Below are 23,067 nucleotides of genomic sequence, written 5' to 3' on the forward strand. Positions count from 1 at the left end.
TTTTCTACAAATTTATAAAAAAAAACAAAAAAAATGAAATGTGTTTTTTAATTTTTTAGTATAGTATTATATAATATTATTTTTATTTTATATAATAAACATGTTGTGATATTATTTTCCAACTATGGAAAAAAGTATACAAAAACCAAAAAAAAAAAAAAAGCACACTATATTTTTTTAAGAAACAATGCTCTATATATATATATATATAATATTTTTTTTTATTTATTATAATATGGTATGTTATTTTATAATTTTTTTTTTTTTTTTGGAAAAGTTATATATATATATATATATATATATTTATAAAATTATATTTTTCTTTTAATATGGTTACATGTATATATGTGGTTTCTATTTTTGAAACGTTACACGAATATATATATATAATTAAATTATTTAATTCTTTTTTTTTTTTTTTTTTTAAAGCTTACAAAGAATATATATAATTAAATTTTTGTTCTTTTTTTTTTTTTTTTTTTTTTTTTTTTTCGTTAATTTCCTATGTGAGCAATATATATATATATATATATATATATATATATGTACCATTTTTTTATATATTTTAATTTTTATATGAGGTAATGTAAAAATATATAACTGATTTTTGATTATTCATATTAAATAATCCTTATTTATTTTTATAATGACGAATTTACAATTTTTTATTAAATTTTCCTATGAAAAAAATTTGTTTATTTGTATAATTTTCCAGTGAATATATATAATAGTATATTTTTATAAATCATTATTTTCCCTATATATAATTACATGCATGTATGTGTATACCCAAAATCTTGTGAACTAATATTTAGTTAAAATATAATATATATATAGCTATAGGTTTATTTTTGCATGTACTAGTAACTATTGATAAAAAGTGGGAACTATTGTTTTTAAAACAATTATATATTATATATATACAACGAAAACACAACTTGTATTAATATTTTTTTTTTTGTTTCTTTTATAATATATATATATATATGTATGTTTTTTTTTTTTTTTTTTTTTTTTTTTTTATTATTTTATATATTACTTCTTTTAATATATAATTTTTAAAAATTATTATTTATAAAAATAAATATATTCGTTAATAATTAAAAGATAAATTCTCTTTATAAAAGGTGTTTTAAATTTATTATTATTTTTTCCATTTAAATAGTAATTCCTCACTCTAATTTACCTTGAATTAATATAAAATTATATATAAATAAAATTATTCATTAAATATTATGTAAAATGGGAAAATTAAAGAGTTATAAATATATAATATAAATTTTAAAAAAATAATATTATTATAGTATATAATAATAATATAATAGTTAAATGGGAAAATATAATATTTGATTTTATATATATATTTGTATCATTAAATTGAATATTCTTTATAATGTTTTAAAGAATATTTTTAAAATTAAAATATATTATATTATGCAATATATAATATAACATCTTTTAAATAGTTAAATATTAAGAAAATATATTTTTTAACATATATTAAAAAAAATCGTCTGAAGAAAATATATCTTAACAATTAAAATAAAGCAACAATAATGTATATATATATATTTATATTTATTTATTTATAATATGTTTATGTATTTTTTCTTTTAATTGTTATTATTATATGCTATTGATTTTTAAAAAATAGGATAGATTAAAAAAAAAATAAAGTAAAAAAGTTTATGGTGATCTAAAAAAAAAAGAACGTATACTTTTTATTTGAAAATTTAATAATAAATAATATTATAAAATACTTGAGGTATTATTATAATTTATGTGTATAAAATTGTGGATTTTATATAAGGAAAAAGTTGATATTTTGATGTTTTTTTTTTATGAAAATTTTACATAAATTTTTTTTACATATGAATATATATTATGTATTCACATATAAATATATATATATATATATATATATATATTAATTAAAGAGGAAAAGAACTAATCATTTTTTTATAATATGTTAAAAATTTAACATTACATTTATTTTATATATAGAGCATTATTTACTTTTATATGTAATAATTTTTTTTTTGTCTTAATTTTAAACATATGAAATTATCATGAACAATATATAATACTATATATATTAATATCTTTGCCTCTGTATTAATTGCACAACATACAATAATATATGTTAACATTACCAATTGTTGTTTATAACAAAAATTACTATTTTAGATACCGAATAATAATAAAATAAAAGTTAGATTAAATAATGATATGTTAATTTAATTTAATATTATATTATAATAATAAGAATATGTTATAACTACCTAGATGTTATTGTATATATATTTTGTGTGTTATAAAAAAGAAGTTTTATTTTTTTTTTTTTTATTCTTCTGCATATGGAATATACATATTTGTTTACATATACATTTCTATAGATAATTTTGTTTTAATTTTTATATATTAGTAATAATATTGTTACTACTAAGTATGAGTAAAATATTTTTTGAATTATAGAAAAAAGGAATATGTTACATTATAAATTTCAAATTGAAAATTTTAAGGAAAAAATAAATCTGAAGCATATAAACCCACTAAACACATTTTTACCCTTATATATATATATATATATATATATATTTATATTTAAATGTAGTTTTTATTTGTATATGTTTTTTAAGATTAAAAGGAGAAAAATAAAAATAATATATTATGTAAGAAATCATTATTAAAATATAATAATAAAATGATTGTATTAAAATGCACACATATCAAGAGGAATTTTCCTTTACACATGAAATTTTTTTTTATTTTTTTCTTTTTCTTTTAATTAAAAAGGTGAAAGAATAAAAAAAAAAAATGAAGGTTTATTCACTATTGTGGTTTTTAATTTTTGAGTGAAAATTATAACTAAAATAATTTAATTTCTTTATATATATATATATATATATATATATGTGATATTTTAAATAAATAAATATAAATTTTTACATAACATTTTATTTATAGTGGAAGATTAAAATATTTTTAAAATTTATGTGCTTTAATTTTATTTTATTGTGTTTCATTTCATTTTATTTATTTTTTTATTGTAGAAGAATTATTCATTAAATATTTCTATATTGTCATAAATATAGGAATTCAGATATATCACATATAAGTATGTAAAATATAATTATATATCAACATCTAACATTGTACATGTGATGTGTAAAAGATTATGCTTTTTTTTTTTTTTTTTTTTTTTTTTTTTTTTTGAATATTAAAGATTTTGATGAATAAAATAAATACATATATGTATATTATAATGCAATGACGTAGTTTTAGAATATATTAAAAAGGTGGATGCATATTATTTAATTGCCTTTGTAGAAGTAAAGAATGTCTAAGATCATCAAACTAATAATTATTTTTTTTTATTTTTTTTTTTTTAAATATATTTTTATTTATTATACATTTTAAGTAATTTTATAATTATGGTTATTAATATTATTCAAAAAAAAAAAAAAAAAAAAATATATATATATATATATATATATATATATATAATGTTATTATATAGTAGATATTAAAAAAAAATTAATTATGTATGAAGTAATTATATATACCGTAATAAAAAAACAACTTGGTTGTATTTAACTCCTAATTTTATTTAATACATATAAAAAAAATAAATAAATAAATAAATTCGAAATGTAATAAAAATATATTAATTCATTTGTATTTGTAGATATTTAACCCATATTTATAAATTAAATAAAATAAATGGCTATACAATTATATTATATATATATATATATATATATATAATAGATGTTTAAATAAAAAATATATTATTTTTATATAACAGTTATAGGTTATATAAAAGATGAAAGGTAAAAATATATTTTATAAATTTTTTTTTTTTTTTAACCATTAATAATCAAAATTTTAATTTTTTCATAATCCACAATATATTTAGGTCCAAAAGTATTTATAAAAATCTATTTATTTTACAATTAGTTCTTCTTCTTTTTTTAATTTAATGATATATCTATAGTAATATATATATATAAATATATGTTAACTATTATCGTAGTATATAGAATATTTTTTTTTTTTTTTTTTTTTTTTTTGCATGTTGAAAATAAAATTATATATGTACAAATATATTTTCTTGTGTTGTTTTTTATTTTTATCAACATTTTTTTTAATATGTGATACAAGAAAATACAGATTAAATAATATATATATATATATATATTATTTATTTTTGTATAATAATATAAAAAGTCTATTTATTTTATATAATAATAATTGATGAATGTTTTTAATCAACCAATATATTAAGAAGTAATGAAATGTATAGATATTTATATTATTATAATAATATATATAAATATATATATTTGAATATTCTAATAATTTATATTTATTATATTTATAATACAATTCATAAAAAATATATATATGTATATATGTAATGTTTATAAAATCAAAATACAAAAGGTTTATATGTTTTTGTCATGTAAATTCTAAATGTTAGTAATACAAGCAATACATTATAATATTTTTTACTGTTTTTTTTTTTTTTTTTTTTAATTGAAAAGTTTTGTCTATAATATAATAAATATTATTCTTTCATTTTAAAAAGATATATTATATTATATTATTTTTTGGTGAAGTTCAATATGTTTTTTTTGTTATGTTTGTTTGATCCTCAATAAATGTAACATATATATATATATATATATATATATATATGTGTGTACTTATTTATTTATTTGTTTGGTAAATAATTAGAATAATTTATATAGGTCTATTTTTTTGTATAATATAAAGAGATGTGTAATTTATATTTAAATTATAAAATTTATAATTCGTAATAAAAATATCATGTACAACTACAATTATTTATTATATTACACGATTAAAATGAAAAGTTTTATATGATAAATATAAATATTTTCATGTGAATAAAATATGAAAATTTATTATATGTATTAACACGAAATAATTTAAAAAGTAAAGAAAATGAAAAAAAAGTGTTTTATAAACTTATTAATTTATATGTATAATATGACATTAATATGTGGAATACCATATATGTTCCTGATGGTAAAAAAAAAGAAAAGAAAATTTTTTTTTTCAAAAAAAATTAAAAAATTATTAATATAATATATATATATATATATTTATTTATTTATTTTACTTTATAGGTTGTGTGTGTGAATAAATTATATGCCTTTTTTGCATATACATTTGATGAAAGACATCAAAGAAATTTGTATACAGCAGAATGTTTAATTAAAAATAAGGAATCATATTCCTTAGAAAAAAATGACTCTTCATCAATAGATAATTATTATAAGTCTATTCAGAATGCACCTTATATTGATGAAGATATAGTAGATAATTATAAGGGTGAATTAAAGGAATTAATTAAAATAAATAAAAATGATATATCTAATGAAATAAATAAAAATGATACATTAAATGATTTGAAAAGATCAGATGAATTTCATAATAGAAATGAATTACATAATAGAGAAGGGAGTGAAAGTAAATATGTTTCAAATATATCAGCAAAGGAAATGACGAATCAAGATAATTGTAGAAAATCTTCGCATAATAAAAAGAGAGGATATTCTTTAGAAAAAGAATTAGAAAAATTATATAGAATTGCATTAAATAATAGTAATTTAAATAATAAAAAAAAAAAAAAAAAACATAATAAAAATTTAAATGATACAAATATAGATAATAATATATATATATAGATAATAATACCAATATAGATAATAATATAAATATAGATAATAATATAAATATAGATAATAATATAAATATTGATAATAATATAAACATAGATAATAATACAAATATAGATAATAATATAAATATAGATAATAATACAAATATAGATAATAATACAAATATATGTGTTGATTACACATATTATGATATATTAAATATAAATGCGAATTCTAAATTAGAAGAAATTAAAGAAAAATATTATGAAGTAGCTTCAAAATATCATCCTGAAAAAAATATTGGAAATGATAAAGCTTTTAAAAAATTTGAACTAATAAATAGTGCATATCAAATATTAAGTAATGAAGAATTGAGAAGAAAATATAATAGTGATGGACGTTCTAAAATGAATAATACAAATTTAATAGATCCGTTTGTATTATTTATGTTATCCTATATATCAATAAATATGAGTGAATATGTTGGTAAATTAAAAATAGAATATCTTATTGAAGAGTCATTTGAAACAAATTCAAACTTTTATGATTTATTATTATCAAATAAAATTATGAATAACTATTTAAATGTCGAACAAAAAATAAGAGAAGTTGAATTAGCTTTATTATTAAGAGATAGATTAGAAACATATTTAGAGGGGGATGAAAATTGTATTGTACCAATAAAAAATAATATTAGAGCAATACTTGAATATTCTTTTTCTTTTTCTATAATGAATTTTGTAGGATGGTTATATGAATATTTCTCTAAACTTTATATGGGGTATAATATAGAATTATCTTTAATGAATGACAATAAAGGAATAATGGAAAATTTGTTTAGAAATATAGTTAAAAAGGAAATGCATAAAAATTTATTAAATAAAAACAATGTGAATATAACAAAAGATTCAGATGATTTTATAATTATAGATGAAAAGGACCATAATAATGAAAATATCAAAAATTGTACTGTCTTATTTAATCATATTAGATCAAATAATGAGAATAATATAAATTTAGAAGACATGACAAGAAACGTACTTATATTAATTATATTAGATATAAAATTAGTAATAAAAAAAGCTGTTGAAAGGGTTTTATGTGATAAAGGAGTAAGTCAATTAACTAGGAAAAAACGAGCAAAGGGTTTGATGAGTTTAGGGAAGGAAATACAAAATTATACACAAAAAATAAGAGACAAGGATTATAAGATTATAAATGAGAATACAAATATTTTGGAAAGTATAATTGAGGATATAAAAAAATATATGGAAATAGATAAAATGAATTTTTTAAAAGAAAAAGGGAAAAAAGAAATAGATAAGATATTTTATTTTGTAGGAAATAATATATACCGTAATAAATTGAAACGTAATATAAATGAAAAATGCAGACTACTAAAGTTTTTGAAATATATGATTAATTCGACGGAAGAATAAAAAAAAAAAAAAAAATATATATAAATAATAGAAATTGTTATAATTTTTATTAGAATATATATGTGTAACCTATTGAAATAGAGAATATTTTTCTAAATGTTTAATTTTTTTTTAAATACAATTTTTTTTTTGTTTTCTTATATATATATATAAGTGTTTTATTCTACTTTATTTTATATTATACTAATATCTATTATAATGCAAAATATATATTTGTTATGCAACCTAATAAGTAAAAAATATGGTAAATAATTTATTTCTTCTTAGTTACAATGTTGAACATGTATAATTGTTTTGATAATTATATATGGGTACACCATAATATAATGATGAAAAACATTGTATGTATTGAAAATAGGTTTAATGTTTAAAATGTAATATATATTCAAATTAAATAAATATAAATATAAATATATATATATATATATATATATATATATATATATATCTTATTTTTTTCTTACGTAATGTGAGTTTTATATATATCTCTGTGTCTTAAAAAAATAGATAAAAAAAGATAAAAGAAATAAAAGAAAACAAAAATATTTGGTACTTATAACTTTTCATGTATTAAATAGTTTCTATATGTTGTTTATTATATATTGTGTGCTAGTATTTTCCTTTTTTTCTTTTTTTTTATCAACTATTTTTATTATAGCTGTTTTAGAATTTTAAAAATTATTGTTGTTGATATATAATTTATGTAAGGTGAAAAAAAATATTATATATTGTATTCAAATAATAGTGGTTTATTCTATTTACTAATAAAATATTACAATATGCAAAATATAATTTTTAATATAGTTATTTTTAACGTATTAATTTTATATCAAAAAGATAGTTTTGACATACAAATATTAATATATGTAAACTAATAAAGGATTATCAAATTAATAGAAAAATTAATTTCACACAACAACAAAAAAAAAAAAAAAAAAAAACAAACAAAATTATAAATATTTATATTCATATAAATAAAATTAATATTTTTTTTTAAAAATGAAATAATAAAAATATTTGCTTTGCATTTATCAAATATACATAAAGACACCAAAAAAATGAAACAAAAAAAGTTAAATAATAAAAATATTTTTTTTTTTTTTTTTTTTTTTTTAATATCCATATTAGAGTTAACAAATAATTTTGTTTATAACTATATAATGTGTATTATTAATATATTTCATTCCTTATAAGTATTTTAATAATTAGAATTGTTTTACAGAATGAATACACTAAAAAAAATACATAATAATAATAATAATAATAATATATACACATTTTTATTACACGAAAAGACAACACGGAAGTGTTCTTCCTTCTAAAGGCAAATGATACTCTCGAGGCTCTGTGTTACTTAAATCTCTACATTTAAGTATTTTTAAGAACATATTTTTAATATCATCATTTTCTTCTTTTTTACTATATTCATAAATTTCTTTAATTATTCTTCTTTTTTTTGATTCATCTGGGTTATATATGTATGATTGTGCTAGCCCTCTAAGTCTCTGTTTAACTTCTTCAGATGATTCCATATTATTTATTAACCAGGATGTACTCTTAAGTCTTTGAAGTTTTTCATCTCCATTGGAATTTTGAATTATTTTATCAATAGTATTATTTATTTGAATCTGATGATTCCTTAATGGTGATTTTGTTTGATTTGATTCTTCTATTTTATTATGTTCTTTTATTTTATTATGTTCTTTTATTTTATTGTGTTCTTCCATTTTATTGTGTTCTTCCATTTTATTGTGTTCTTCCATTTTATTGTGTTCTTCCATTTTATTGTGTTCTTCCATTTTATTGTGTTCTTCCATTTTATTGTGTTCTTCCATTTTATTGTGTTCTTCCATTTTATTGTGTTCTTCCATTTTATTGTGTTCTTCCATTTTATTGTGTTCTTCCATTTTATTGTGTTCTTCCATTTTATTTGGTTCGTCTACTTTGTTTTCTCTTAAGTAATTTAATGTTCTTGTTTTTAAGTTTTTATGTTCATTTTTCACTTCATATGGTCCTTTTTGTGTGCACACCTATTAAGGAAGATATATATATGTATTATTAACATGCATTAATACATGTGCATATATGAATATTTTTATTTTTGTTATATAATAAATTGATTGATATATTTCAACAAAATGAACACACATAAATAAGAATATATGATAAAAAATGTAAAATTTAGAATTATTTAATCTCTTTATCTTTTGGTTTTTGTTCTTTGTGTTTAATATAATATATTTGTTTCTCTTACATTTTGATTCAAAAAGATTAATCCAAATAGAACTGCTATATAGAATATTTTAAAATAAACATGTAACATTATTACTTATTTATTTTAATTATATGAAACAGTTTTCATTTTATTTTATTATTATTATTATGTTATAAGGAAATTATATATATATATTATATTTATTTATATATTATTTATTTTTTATTAAAAAAATATATATAATTATATATATTATACAAAAATATAGTTATATTATATTTTTTTTTTTGGTCTTTTTGATTATTATAAATGACGAACAAACAAATTCCAATGATATAAAAATATGGATTTATGAATAAATTAATAGTAGAAAAATTTATTTCTACATTTATTAAAAAATATATATTTTATATTATATAAATTTAACGAAATATAAAAACTTAATATCTAAGAAAAATATATCTATAAATAAAATATATATAAATATATATTTATGGAATATATAAAAATTACGATTTCGTAATTTTTTTTTTTGTTGTTAAATATTTTTCTATTTTTTTCAATACAATCTAGTATATTTTTTCTGTTGTGTAATTTTGTTCTACATATTATATATATATATAATATATATATTATATATATTATTTTATGTATATATATAATATATACAACTATGGAATATAAATAAATATTTTTAAATATATATTGACCTTGACATTTACAGTTGAATATAAAAAAATATATTTGTATATATTTTTGTAAAATTATATTATATTAATTGAAAATATATATATATATATATATATATTATATTATATTATATAGAATTTTGTATAAATCCAGAATAATTTATTTTTGAATATAAAGAAAAATAAAATTTATAATATATATATATATATATATATTATATATATATTATATTTATCTATATTGATGGAAAATTAAATAACGAATTTTAATATACCACTATTATAAAATAAATTTAATTTAACACATGTTATTATCAAATAATATGGATTCTATAAATTATTTATTTTATGTACATATTATTAAAGTTAAAATTTTTTTTTTTTTTTTTTTTTTAAAGTATAATATTCCAAATTATATATATTTGTTGAATATTATAATACCCTTTTAAATATTTATTATATATAATCTTATTATATTATAATTTATGGGCATTTGTAGAATTTATTATGATTATATAAATTATAAATAATTCTATATATATAATATTTTTGAAAATACAAGTCTAATATGTATAATTGAAATATAAATAACTCATATATTATATATATATATATATATATATATATGTGATTATGTTTATATGTTAAAGTACGAATATAATATGTAAAATGTATATATAATAAATGTAACATGAGTAATATAATAATATTTATTTTTTTTTGTAGAATATTGTAGAAAACGAATTTGAAAAAATATATGAATAAATATGAAAAACATAAAATAAACTTAAAAATAAAAAATATATTAAATTAACAATTGGATATTTTAATATATATTTAAATATTTAAAAGTAAAAAAATAAAAAATAATAATAAATTAATTGGTTGTATATCATATATTTATATATTGTCTGTATTCATAATTCACACAAATGGTTTATATGAATCAAATATTTGATTTTAAATTTTATTTTTAATTTATATTTGTTTTTTATTTTTCATATATATATATATAGAAGTCAATAAAAAGGACAATATTAAAACATGTACATGCATTTTATGAATAATTACGATATATTTATAAAAAAAAAAAAAAAAAGAGAGAAATATTGGATATTAATAAATATGTACATATGTAGATTTATTATATATATATATATTATGCTGGAATAAATATTTCATTTAATATGTGTACATTTATTTGATAAAAAAAACAATTAAGAAATATATACATTATCAATGTATATAAAATTATTGTATGAACGATGTTTAATATTGTGTTCAATTTATTTTTATCTTTTCGGGATAAAAAAATTGATTAATATATATATATATATATATATATATATATGTATTTTCTTTTCTATAAAAACAAGAGTTTAATTTTTAATTATTTTGGAGATATAGTTTCATATATAATATTGAAAAAATATAATTTAAAAAAAATGAAATATTATCATTTGTTCATATATATAAATTAGTTCTATGATTTAAAATTTTTGAATATATTTCTTTATATTTTCAAACGGACAATAAAATTTAATATGGATTATGTATATATTTAAAAAAATGTGTTCATTAACATAAATCATTAATAAAGTAACAATATAATTATATAAAAAAATATTGTTGTTTGATAAAATAAGGTATATAAAAATATTATTAATACAAGATCAACATATATATATAATATAATCATATATTTATAATCAAAAAAAAGAAAAACAAAGGTGTCATTTTGAATAAATAAAAAGAGAGGTTTTATTTCATTTAATATTAAATTATATGATAGATTTTATTGATATATATTATTGAACATATAATATTAATTTTTTACATATTATTATTCCTTCTTTTCCTTTTTTTTTCTTCTTTTACATATTAATGAGTATATTTATTATAAAAATTGTTTCATAATCGTAAGTCTCAAAAGAAATTACATCTATATAAACTTTGTAAGAATATAGCTATATATATATATATATATATATATATATATATATATTTTATTTATAATTTATTAAATTATAATTAAAACCTTTTTGGTGATATCCAATATAGACATATATGTTCTTAAAATATGTGTAAGTATGTACGTTCTATAAACTTTGTAAAAGGACAAATATCAAGACATTAAATTAAATGATGTATACAGTTTATTGATGTTGATAAAAAAATTACATAAAAAAATGAACTTATGATTGATGAAAAAATTATTTTTAATATGTATTATTTTTTATTTGAAGTTTATATAGTAATTATATATAGAAAAGGCACTACATAAATATGTATGGTTTAATTATTAAAAGTTTATTAAGGAACAATATGAATTTTGAAATAAATGACAATATTTTGCTATATTGAATTATAGGAATAGTATTTAGTTTTAAATATATAATATTTTGTTGTAATGTGGTGAAGAAAAAGAAAAAAAAAAAAAAAAAAAAAAAAAGCTTTAATTTTTTAATAAAATGTTTTAATAATAATAATATTAATTTGATGATTAATTACAAAACATCTATTATTTATACATAAGAGTCATTAGATAAGTGTAACGGTTTTGTTGAATTTGGGTATATAGGAAATATATTAAAAATATATTTAGTGATATGTATTTAAGAAATAATTGAAAATAATGTTGATCTATGTCTGAATTAATTTAAGTTTTATTATAATTATATGTAGAATATTATGAAGAAAGAATATGATGTATTTTTAAAATCGAAATGGTTATATTCTTCTTAAAAGAGCATTCGATATTTTATACAAACATGATCAAAAAAATATTATTTAAATGGTCCGAATTCTTTGTCTTTTAATGTTGAAAAATTTTACAAAAATAATAAAGATTTGGTTACTTATAAGAAAAGCCATTTCTTATATTAAAAAAAAAAAAAATTTAATTTTGAAAAGATAGACATTGAAGAAGATAAAGAAGAAAAAAGGAAAGAAAAACACGAATAAAAAAATATATGTCAAGGATATAGAATATGAAGATTATGAAAATGTTAATGTTGATGAATAAATCAAAGCACACATACACACACATATATATATATATATATATATATATGTACATATATTCGATTATTATTATTATTATTATTATTATTATTATTAATATGAAATATATATTTGATGTTAATCGTTGAATTAAGTGAAGAAGTCGAAAAATGATCTAAGAAATTAATTGATGAGAGAATACAAAAAATAGCCGTGGAAAAAAATAAGCGATAAAATATCAAGAGTGAAATTTTATGTATAAAAATAATGTTGGTGGATATGTGCCCTATTGTTGATATAAGTTTTAAATAAATTGAAAAAAAAAAAAAAAAAAAAAAAGTATAAAAATAGAAACAAAATTTATTTATTATATCCCTCAATGTATATATTATTATTTAATCATTTAATTGATGTTTTTATATAATATTTTTTATTTTTTCGTTTATCTTTTTATGATATTTTAATAAGACTTATTGAAGCCTATGATATTATTAAATATATATATATATATATATATAAAGACAGTTTAGCCTGAAAAATCTTCATAATATAAGAATTAAATATTAATACATTTTAATTAATTAATTATTTATTTTGTTCATATTCATTTTTAGTTATAAATTATATATCTATTTAATAATGATTTGTATTGGCTTTAAAATAATTATATATTTTGAATTTTTATTCAATTCTAAGTATATACATTTTATATTATGTAATTATTTACTTTATGATAATTAAATAATAAAAAATAAAAATATAAAAAAAAAAGAAAAGAAACTTTTTATTATATGGATACATTTTTCCTTTTCCTTTTTTTTTTTTTTTTTTTAATTTTAAAAAAAATAGTATATTTTATTTTTATTATAATTGAAGCACTAAAATAATAGGGTAATATAAATTAATTTATTATTACATTCGTAATTTATTTTTTTTTTTTTTTCTTATAGAATATTAAATATGTATTTTTGCCTTTTAATTAAAAGGTCAATGTATATAAATATGTAATTTATATAAGGTAATTAAAAAAAAGTTTATTACATACAGTATTATATGTATATATATGTGTACTGGAAATTAAAATGAAGGAATAATGTAAAAATGAATAAGGAAATAATTATTTCATATAATATTTTATAATTTGTATTACATAAAAAATTCAATTAAGTTATATATTGAAAGATTTCAAGATGGTATTATATAAATTACTCTGATGAAAACAAATAAATAAATAAATATATATATATATATATATATATATATACATATATTTTATGTAATTTACTTATGGAACCAAATTATAATATTATATATATAATGTTTATTTTTTTTTTCTTTTATAATTTTTATATTAAATTATTATTTTACATTTTCTTATATTATTAATTTAATATAGATTTTAGTTGTCCTCATTAAGAACTTTGTAAAAAAGGTACCCATAAAATCATAAGCGTACTTAATATATTTTACTTATATATTCTGTTATTATTTGAATTTTAAAAATAAAAAAAGGAAACCATTATATATGTATATATAATATTTTATTTTATATATAACTTGAAAATATTTTACATAAATGTTTGAAGTTATTCATTTATTATTTTTATTAGAAGTAAAATAATTTAATAAGAAAAAAAAAAAAAAAAAAAAAAATTATATATATATTTTAATATAATAATAATGCATATTATATATATAAAATATATAAGTACTTTTATTATGATATATATTAGTTACCATTTTTTATTAATATATTTATAAAAACATAGTATCATTATATTTCTTACATATTCTTATATTATAATTAGTACGAAGAAAAAGAAAAAAAAAAAAAGTATATTAATATTTCCATATTAATACAAGCTAATTAAAAGATTAATAAATAAAAAAAATATGATTGTAAGAATATATTTGAAAATCCATAGAATAAATATCGGTTAAATTATATTATGTTCATAAAAATTATAATATAGTATATTTTATTTTATGTACATATTCATTTTTTATTTTTTTAATTTTTTTTTTAATGTATATTAATATTTTAACATAATTAAATATATATAACACAATTGTAAATATTCTATAAATATATAAATATATAAATTCATAATATATAATATATTATTATTTTTTATTGTATAATATATATTATTATTAATGGTATACAATGGATAATATATAAGAAAATTTATAATATAAACAGTGATAAATATTATTGTTATTATTCTTATTCTCTTAAATGTTACAATATATTTTCCATACACAATTTTTTTTACTAAAATGGAAATAAAATAAAAATAAGTAAACTAAAAAAAAAAAAGGAAAAATATATATATATGTATTTTTTTTTTTTTTTTTTCCCTGTATAATTATAAAAATTTTTATTCATATAAGTTTTTATGTTATAATAATAATAAATATTCGATTAAATAAAAGAAATTTTATTTATATATATATATATATATATATATAAATTTTGAATAATTTTTTTTTTTTTTTTCATTTATCTACATAAATTAGTTCTTGTTTGGAAAAATAAAAATAATTTTTTTTTTATTTTTAATATAATCGGAAAAAAATTATATATTAAAAAAAAAAAAAGGGAAAAGGAAAAAAAGAATATAATATAATATAATTTATATATATAGTATAAACTAGATAATTATTTTATAATATTACATTTTGATTCAAAATATTATATAAATAAAATTTCTAACGATGAAATATGAAAAGTGTAAAAATGGGTTATTCAAATAATAAATTTAATATTTTTACATTATGGAATAATATTATTTTGTATTTCATTCTTATAGTTACATTTACCTTTTATAACAAGGTATGAAAAGTAAAAAAAATTGAATATATTTGTTTATATATATATATATATATATATATAATTTTATTTAAAGTTTTATTTAATATATTATATTATATATATATATATATATATTTTTTTTTTTTTTTTTTTTTTATAGGATTTGTTTAATAAGTATAATGGTGAAAAATCAAACATAGGGGCTTCATTTAATTTTGGAAATAATAGATCATTAGCAGAATATTATAACAACAAAGATGGGTACAATGTATTAAGAGTAAATTTGGATCACAAAAATCTTAAAGATGTCTTAGGGAATATGCATCCTGAAATAAAAATGGTAGAAGTTGATTCAGAAAGTGTATGCCCAGGTACAAATGAAGTTAATTTAAAGGTTGTTACGAATATACCACCAGATATGATTAAAGTAAATGCAACAAGTGAAAATATGTCAGTAGGACAATGGGATTATATTATGCAATATTATGGTCAATCAACACCTAAGGAAGTATCTAAATTAGATTCGGAAGTAAAAGACAAAATAGAAAAGAAAATTAAAAAGAAGAAAAGAAAAACACCTTTAATAAGATATATTGCAGAACTTGTAGGTTATGGTATTATTTTCATTCCTGGTTTTCCTGTTCTTGTTGGTATAGTAAGTGTTGGATTCTGTATATTGATCTTTATGGGTAAAAAATCTGCAAAAAATTATTTTAGTACAATTAAGAAATGGCTTTTTTAAAAAACTGGAAATTTTATTAGACTTATATTTTTATAAGATAAAATATAATGAGGAATTATAATCATAAGATATTCTGAATCAAAGTAATTATATATATTAATATTCATTCCTTTTTATTATATATATAAAATGAAATGAAGAATTTGATTTTTTTTTTTTTTTTTGCTTGAATAAAAAAGAAATATAGTATACATACATATAAATGATAAAATATATATATTATATTATTATAAAATTTACATTTAAAAAAATAATTTATTCTGATTTATTATATATATATATATATATATATATATATATATATATATATATATATATATATTTATATTTATTTATTAGTTTAAGAATACATTTATGCTAAAAATTTTTAATATATATATATATATATTATTTTAATTTTTTTTTTTTTTGTACATTTAATTATTTCCTTGTTTTAATAATTTTTTTATATATATTTTAATATTTGTATTTTTCTTTTTAAAAATATTTCTTTTATATAATTTATATTATATTTATTTATTTGGTTATATTTTTAATAAAATTGTTTTTTGGTAGCCAAGCAAAATTTATTTTATTTCATTCAATTTTCTTATTTTATATATTCTTTTTTTTTCACTTCTAATGATTTTATTATTATATGAAGAAAAATAATAGTATACAACCATATATCAATTATTTTATACTTTGCATATAATTATATATTTTTTATAAATTTATTATATATATATATATATATATATAATATATAGAAAATTTTATTTTAATTTTTTATTAAATTACATAAAATATGCCTTTTTATTTTGAAGAAGTATTTATTTATACAATAAATAAAAATTTGCCAACTGTTAATTTATTAATTTTATTTCTTTGACCAGTTTTAATAAAAAGAAATACATTTGTATACAATAAATAAATGGTAGCATTTCTTTTTTTTTCTTTTTTATAAATGAATAAAATAAGCATATATGAGAATTTAAAAAATTGTATTTTTCTATATATATGTAGATATTTATTGAGTGCATGTTATAAAGGGAAAAAAAAAGAAAAAAAAAAAAAAAAATTATATTTGAAAATATTAAGAGAATATGTGAGAATATTATGAAAATTTAAATTTAGCAATAAAAATAACAAAATTTTTGAAATACAAAAATATAGGATTGATTATATGTAGAAATCATTATGTTATAAAATATAGAAGTATTAATAGTAAATTTATTTAAATTAAATATTAATAAATGAAGAAAAAAAAAGTACATTATTTTTAAAACTTTTATTTTTTTATAATAATTATTATTAAATAAATTATATACAATTATAATAGAAAAAAAATACAATATATATATATATATAATTTATATATATAATTTTTTTGATTTTTTTATTTTTCCCATTGTTTTTATATAATATTTATTTATTTTATATATCCTAAGAATAATGTAGTATTTATAATCTATAATTTTTATTTTTAATTTTTTATTTCTATTATAATCTGAATTTATTTTTAGGATAAAATAATATAATCCCTATTTTTAATTAACAAAAAAAGGAAAAAAAAAAAAAAAAAAAAAAAAAAAGTAATAAATAATATATTTATTAATAATACTATACATGAATTAATAAAGATATTGAAAATAAGGAAATATATGTTTTTGTATGTATTTTACTTTTAGATGCCTTTTGTATTAATTTTTTATTATTAAATTTAACAAAAAGAAAAAAAAATGTTGGAATCCTATGATATTTTGTATTTAAGTTATTGTTTTTTTTTTATTGTTATAAATTAAGATTATTGCTACAAGATGATTAATAAGGAAAAAATAAGTGCTAATAATCATGAAATAGCAAAATCTTATTTATATGTATATACGGATAAATCTATGTATAATGAGAATGTTCAAAATTTAATAAATTACAAAAGAGGAAAATGGAAAAAAATGTTTAAATTTTTGAATTTGTTTGTATTTATTTTTCTTTTTGTATATATTGGCGATGTAAGTATATACAAATATATGTTAAAATAAATAAATATATATATATATATATATATATATATATATATATAATATATATATATTCTCATAACACAACATATATTTTTTTCTTTTTCCACCTTTAGTATTTAGGTAATGAACTGAGCTATCAAAAGAATGACGTAGAAAATTTTACAGAATTTAGAATTAATAGATTATTAGTTGAAACGAAAAAGGGAAAAGATAAAGATAATAAGAAAACTCATTTTAATAGATTAGAAGTAGATTTTAGTAATAATATGAATAGGGAAGATTATATGAAAGTAGATAGTGAATGTCGAGTGTTAGATGTAAATTCAATGAATACAAGTGATGGAAAATATGAAGTAAAAGTAACGCTGCAAACTGCATTAACCCCAAGGGATATAAATATATATGCATTAAATAATTCTATGAATAGAAAGGAATGGGATAAAATCATAAAAGATATATATAAGGATGATAATGGAAATGACATTTCTGAGGGTACAAAAAAAATTAAGAAAAAGAAGTTTATAAAATATGTAGTGGATGTATTGGGATATGCTGTATTAATTGTTGTTTTAATACCTTGTTCCCCTTTTATTTTACTTGGAGGTATTGGTAGATGCACATTTCATTCAAAAGAATCGGGTAAAAATTATTTTATATCTGTATGGAATGCACTGTTTTAAAAAATAAATATTTATATGTAATTAATTTTAATATAAAATAATATACTAATAATATTAATGTTTATGTATCGGATATGGAAACGGTCTCATATATATATATATATATATATATATAGAATGAGAGACAGAACTAAATTTTAATAACATAAAGATAAATATGTTATCAATATACTTCAATAATGAAATAATTAATATCGTATAAAATACATAAAATAAAATTAATTATATTTTAAATTAAAATGTAATTTTTTTTTTTTTTTTTGTGTGGAAGGGCTTATATATTTTATTTAGAAATGTAAACATATTTCATGTTGTAAATAATTTTGTTATTTATTTATTTTTTTTTATTTTTTTTTTATTTTTACTTTTATTTTTTATTTTTTTATTTTTTATTTTTTATTTTTTATTTTTTATTTTTATTTTTATTTTATTTTTTCTTTTCTTTTTTTTTTTTTTTTTTTTTTTTTTTTTTTTTTTATTTAGAAGTATATTTTGATTATTTATGGATATTTTATTGAATTTAATTCTTTTAATTTAAACATTATTATTTTGTTTATAACACCGGATTATCAGATAACATATATAATTTTTATGTTTTTTTCATATTTCATTTTTACATAAAAGTCTATCTAAATGTGTATTAAACTAGAAAATATGATACAATCATCTTATGGTTGTTTTCATAATATATAAGCATGTATTCAATACATAATAAATAATTATGTAAATATAATGTAAAATTTTTAATGGATATTATATATATATATATATATATATATATATACATTTTTATTATCTTTTGATATAATGTATTTAGATGAATTAATTGTTATAAATTATTTAAAGAAAGGAAAATATACATAAAAGGGAAACTATAAAAATACAGAGAAACATTTATTATTATATAATATCTATATAAATAAAAATCGAGAAAAATCAAAAAAGGGGAAAAAAGAAATATAAAGAAATAATGATTTATACAATATTTATTTTTGGTTATAAAAAGATGTATATATATATATATATATATATATATATATATTTATTTATTTATTTATTTATTAGAAAAGGAGAAGTGATAATATATATAACTCTTAAATAAATATAAATTAAAAATGATTGAAATGGAAATAACAGAATAAATTTATATTTTTAAAAAAGACAACCTAATTTTATAAAAAATAATATAATACAAAATATAAATTCATTTTTATATTTATATATTATTTTTTGGCTATTTATAATATATACATATTTTTACGTGTATCATTTACAAATGTAAAAAAGGAAGTATTATATATATTAAAATATTATGTATGTATGATGTATTTGTTATTATAAAAAAAATAATTGATAAAAGAATCCAAGTTTATACTTTTAATTACAAATTATATATTATTAATAAATTATATTAAAATACACATATTTACTTATAATTATTTATTTATATATTTATGTTCTTTTTGTTTTCTTATTAAATAAATAAATTAAGTTAAATAAGAATATATTCAAATTTTAATAACCTATTACACATATATTTTTTTATTCTTATAGTACTATTTCGGTTTTTTTTACTTTCTCGTGATTTATTCTGATCAATAAGACATCATATATATTATGAATACACATAATTATTCGTATGATTAAAATATACATTATTATATTTAAGGTTGGAACATAATATAATTATATACAAAATTATAAAAAACTATTTTTATATATATTTAAAAAATAAAATAACATCTATTAATATATATAATATATATGTATACATTCATTCTTTAATTAATATTTTTATGTGTATTTTAGTGGATCCTTTTTTTTTTTTTTTTTTTTATGCATAAATATAAATATGTTTATTTTTGTTTTATATATAAAAATTGGTTTAACAAGAAAAACCAAAAGAAATGATAATAATATGAAAAAAAAAAAAAAAGAAATATATATATATATATATATATATGAAGAAGAAAAAAAAAAAAAAAAACCCATAATTTTTTTTTTAATTAATATAAAAAATATAGTTTCTTTTATAATAAGAATGTACCTTATTGAAAATTGTATAAAAAATATTCATATGTGTAAAATATATATAAATAAAATACAATAACCCTTTTATAATGAATATTTAAATAAGATATTAATATAATACTTTTTATATATTATAATTATATTAATTTTATATCACTGTAAAAATAAAAAAAAAATTAAAATAATATTATATTTATAATATATATAATTCTGAGTGTAAATTTTATAAGAGATTTATATTAATATATATAAGAATAAATATGAAAAACTTTATTACTTTTTTTAATAGATTTTACACTATATATATATATATATATATATATAATATTTCATAATTTATTCTTATACCATACATTTCATTCATAAGTTTTTTTTATGTTAAATTATATTAATATTGATGGAGTAATTTCTCATAAAGAAATAATATGTGATATTAATAATAAGAATTTTTTTTTTTTTATTTTATTTAAATGATAAATTTTATAATATATATTTGTACAAATGTTATATAAGTTTTACAATATTATGCATCATGAGTATATTATATGTATTTATATGATAATATATATATATATATATATATATATGTTTAAAATTTGAGAGAACATAATATTTTTTTTATATGTCAAAATGCATTCTTGTTTTGTGTTTAAATTTTTATAGTCAACTCTGAACTGTTTGCATATTTTATTATTCTTTTCTTTTTAAAATTTTATTTTATGTGATTTTAATTTTTTTTAGTTCATTTATATTTTCATTTTAATTCAGTTTCATATACATACCTATAATAAAAGTCCCTATATGTATTATGTAACTCTAATAATTATTTATTACCATAATATATGTCTCGTATTTTTGAATTATAAAATCTTAAAAATTATATTGTATTTGAAAAAACTAGACAATATATTAAATAATATATATATATATATATATATATATATAAATTCCGTACATTAAATAGCATAATAAATATTAAACATATATAACATATATATATATATATATATATATAAATGATTTATTAATACTATTATATTATTTGTTCTTATTTTCATTTTAATACAAACTAGAAGGAATATAAGAACAGTGTGTATAAGAATATTTCTGTGTAAGATTAATTTTTTTTTTTTTTTTTTTTTTTTAACTATAAATAATGCATTATTAGAATACACACCATACGCATATTTATTATTAATTAATGTTTAAGGTTATTATTAATGCAATACATTATATTTCATTTTAGAATATATTTATAAAATATTGAACGTGATTATATACTTATAAATATAATATTTAAACGAGATATGAAATAGATATGTATTTAATATTACATGTATGAATAGTAATGCACAAACATGTAAATAAATATAAAAAATATATATATATATATATATATATATATTATGTATCATATAGAAATATCCTTATTTTTATAATTAATTATTCTCGATATTTATTTGGAAAATACCATGTATATTATAATATTGTATTTCATGAATAAAATGAATAAATATATTAAATAAATAAATACTTAAATATATATATATATATATATATATTTAATGGATTAACGAAATGTTATAATTTCTCATTTTATTATCTTTTCCTTTTTGTTGCACCGATATTAAAAATAATAATAATAAAACATATATGTTTATGTATAGTTAATAATAATGTTTATTATATTTTTTTCTTTCGTAAAATTTGTTATTTATTAATTATATTTAACAACTACGCAATGTGCAGTAATATGCATA

The 23,067-nt window shown here is 14.8% G+C and overlaps 3 protein-coding genes and 1 pseudogene across 3 annotated transcripts, besides 1 other annotated feature; 3 read left to right on the top strand and 1 right to left on the bottom strand.

The window, feature by feature from the left end:
* The first annotated feature begins 5,016 nt into the window (after positions 1 to 5,016).
* Positions 5,017 to 7,129, top strand: PF3D7_0220400 (annotated as a pseudogene).
* Positions 5,017 to 7,129: a sequence feature (DnaJ protein, putative, pseudogene).
* Positions 7,130 to 8,412: 1,283 nt separating this feature from the next.
* Positions 8,413 to 9,452, bottom strand: PF3D7_0220500 (Plasmodium exported protein (hyp2), unknown function; the record flags this gene model as incomplete). The annotated part of the gene is made up of 2 exons (XM_001349670.1): positions 8,413 to 9,159; positions 9,384 to 9,452. 2 exons carry the CDS (start codon positions 9,450 to 9,452, stop codon positions 8,413 to 8,415), a joined length of 816 nt encoding a protein of 271 aa, XP_001349706.1.
* A 6,324-nt stretch (positions 9,453 to 15,776) lies between these two features.
* On the top strand, positions 15,777 to 16,593 carry PF3D7_0220600 (Plasmodium exported protein (hyp9), unknown function; the record flags this gene model as incomplete). Its single annotated transcript, XM_001349671.1, has 2 exons — positions 15,777 to 15,872; positions 16,012 to 16,593. The coding sequence occupies 2 exons, from the start codon at positions 15,777 to 15,779 to the stop codon at positions 16,591 to 16,593; spliced, it is 678 nt and encodes a 225-aa protein (XP_001349707.1).
* A 1,799-nt stretch (positions 16,594 to 18,392) lies between these two features.
* Positions 18,393 to 19,276, top strand: PF3D7_0220700 (Plasmodium exported protein (hyp9), unknown function; the record flags this gene model as incomplete). Its single annotated transcript, XM_001349672.1, has 2 exons — positions 18,393 to 18,584; positions 18,710 to 19,276. 2 exons carry the CDS (start codon positions 18,393 to 18,395, stop codon positions 19,274 to 19,276), a joined length of 759 nt encoding a protein of 252 aa, XP_001349708.1.
* Positions 19,277 to 23,067: the final 3,791 nt, after the last annotated feature.

The sequence above is a fragment of the Plasmodium falciparum genome, assembly GCF_000002765.6.
Source record: "Plasmodium falciparum 3D7 genome assembly, chromosome: 2".
In the NCBI taxonomy this organism is placed as follows: Eukaryota; Apicomplexa; class Aconoidasida; order Haemosporida; family Plasmodiidae; genus Plasmodium; species Plasmodium falciparum.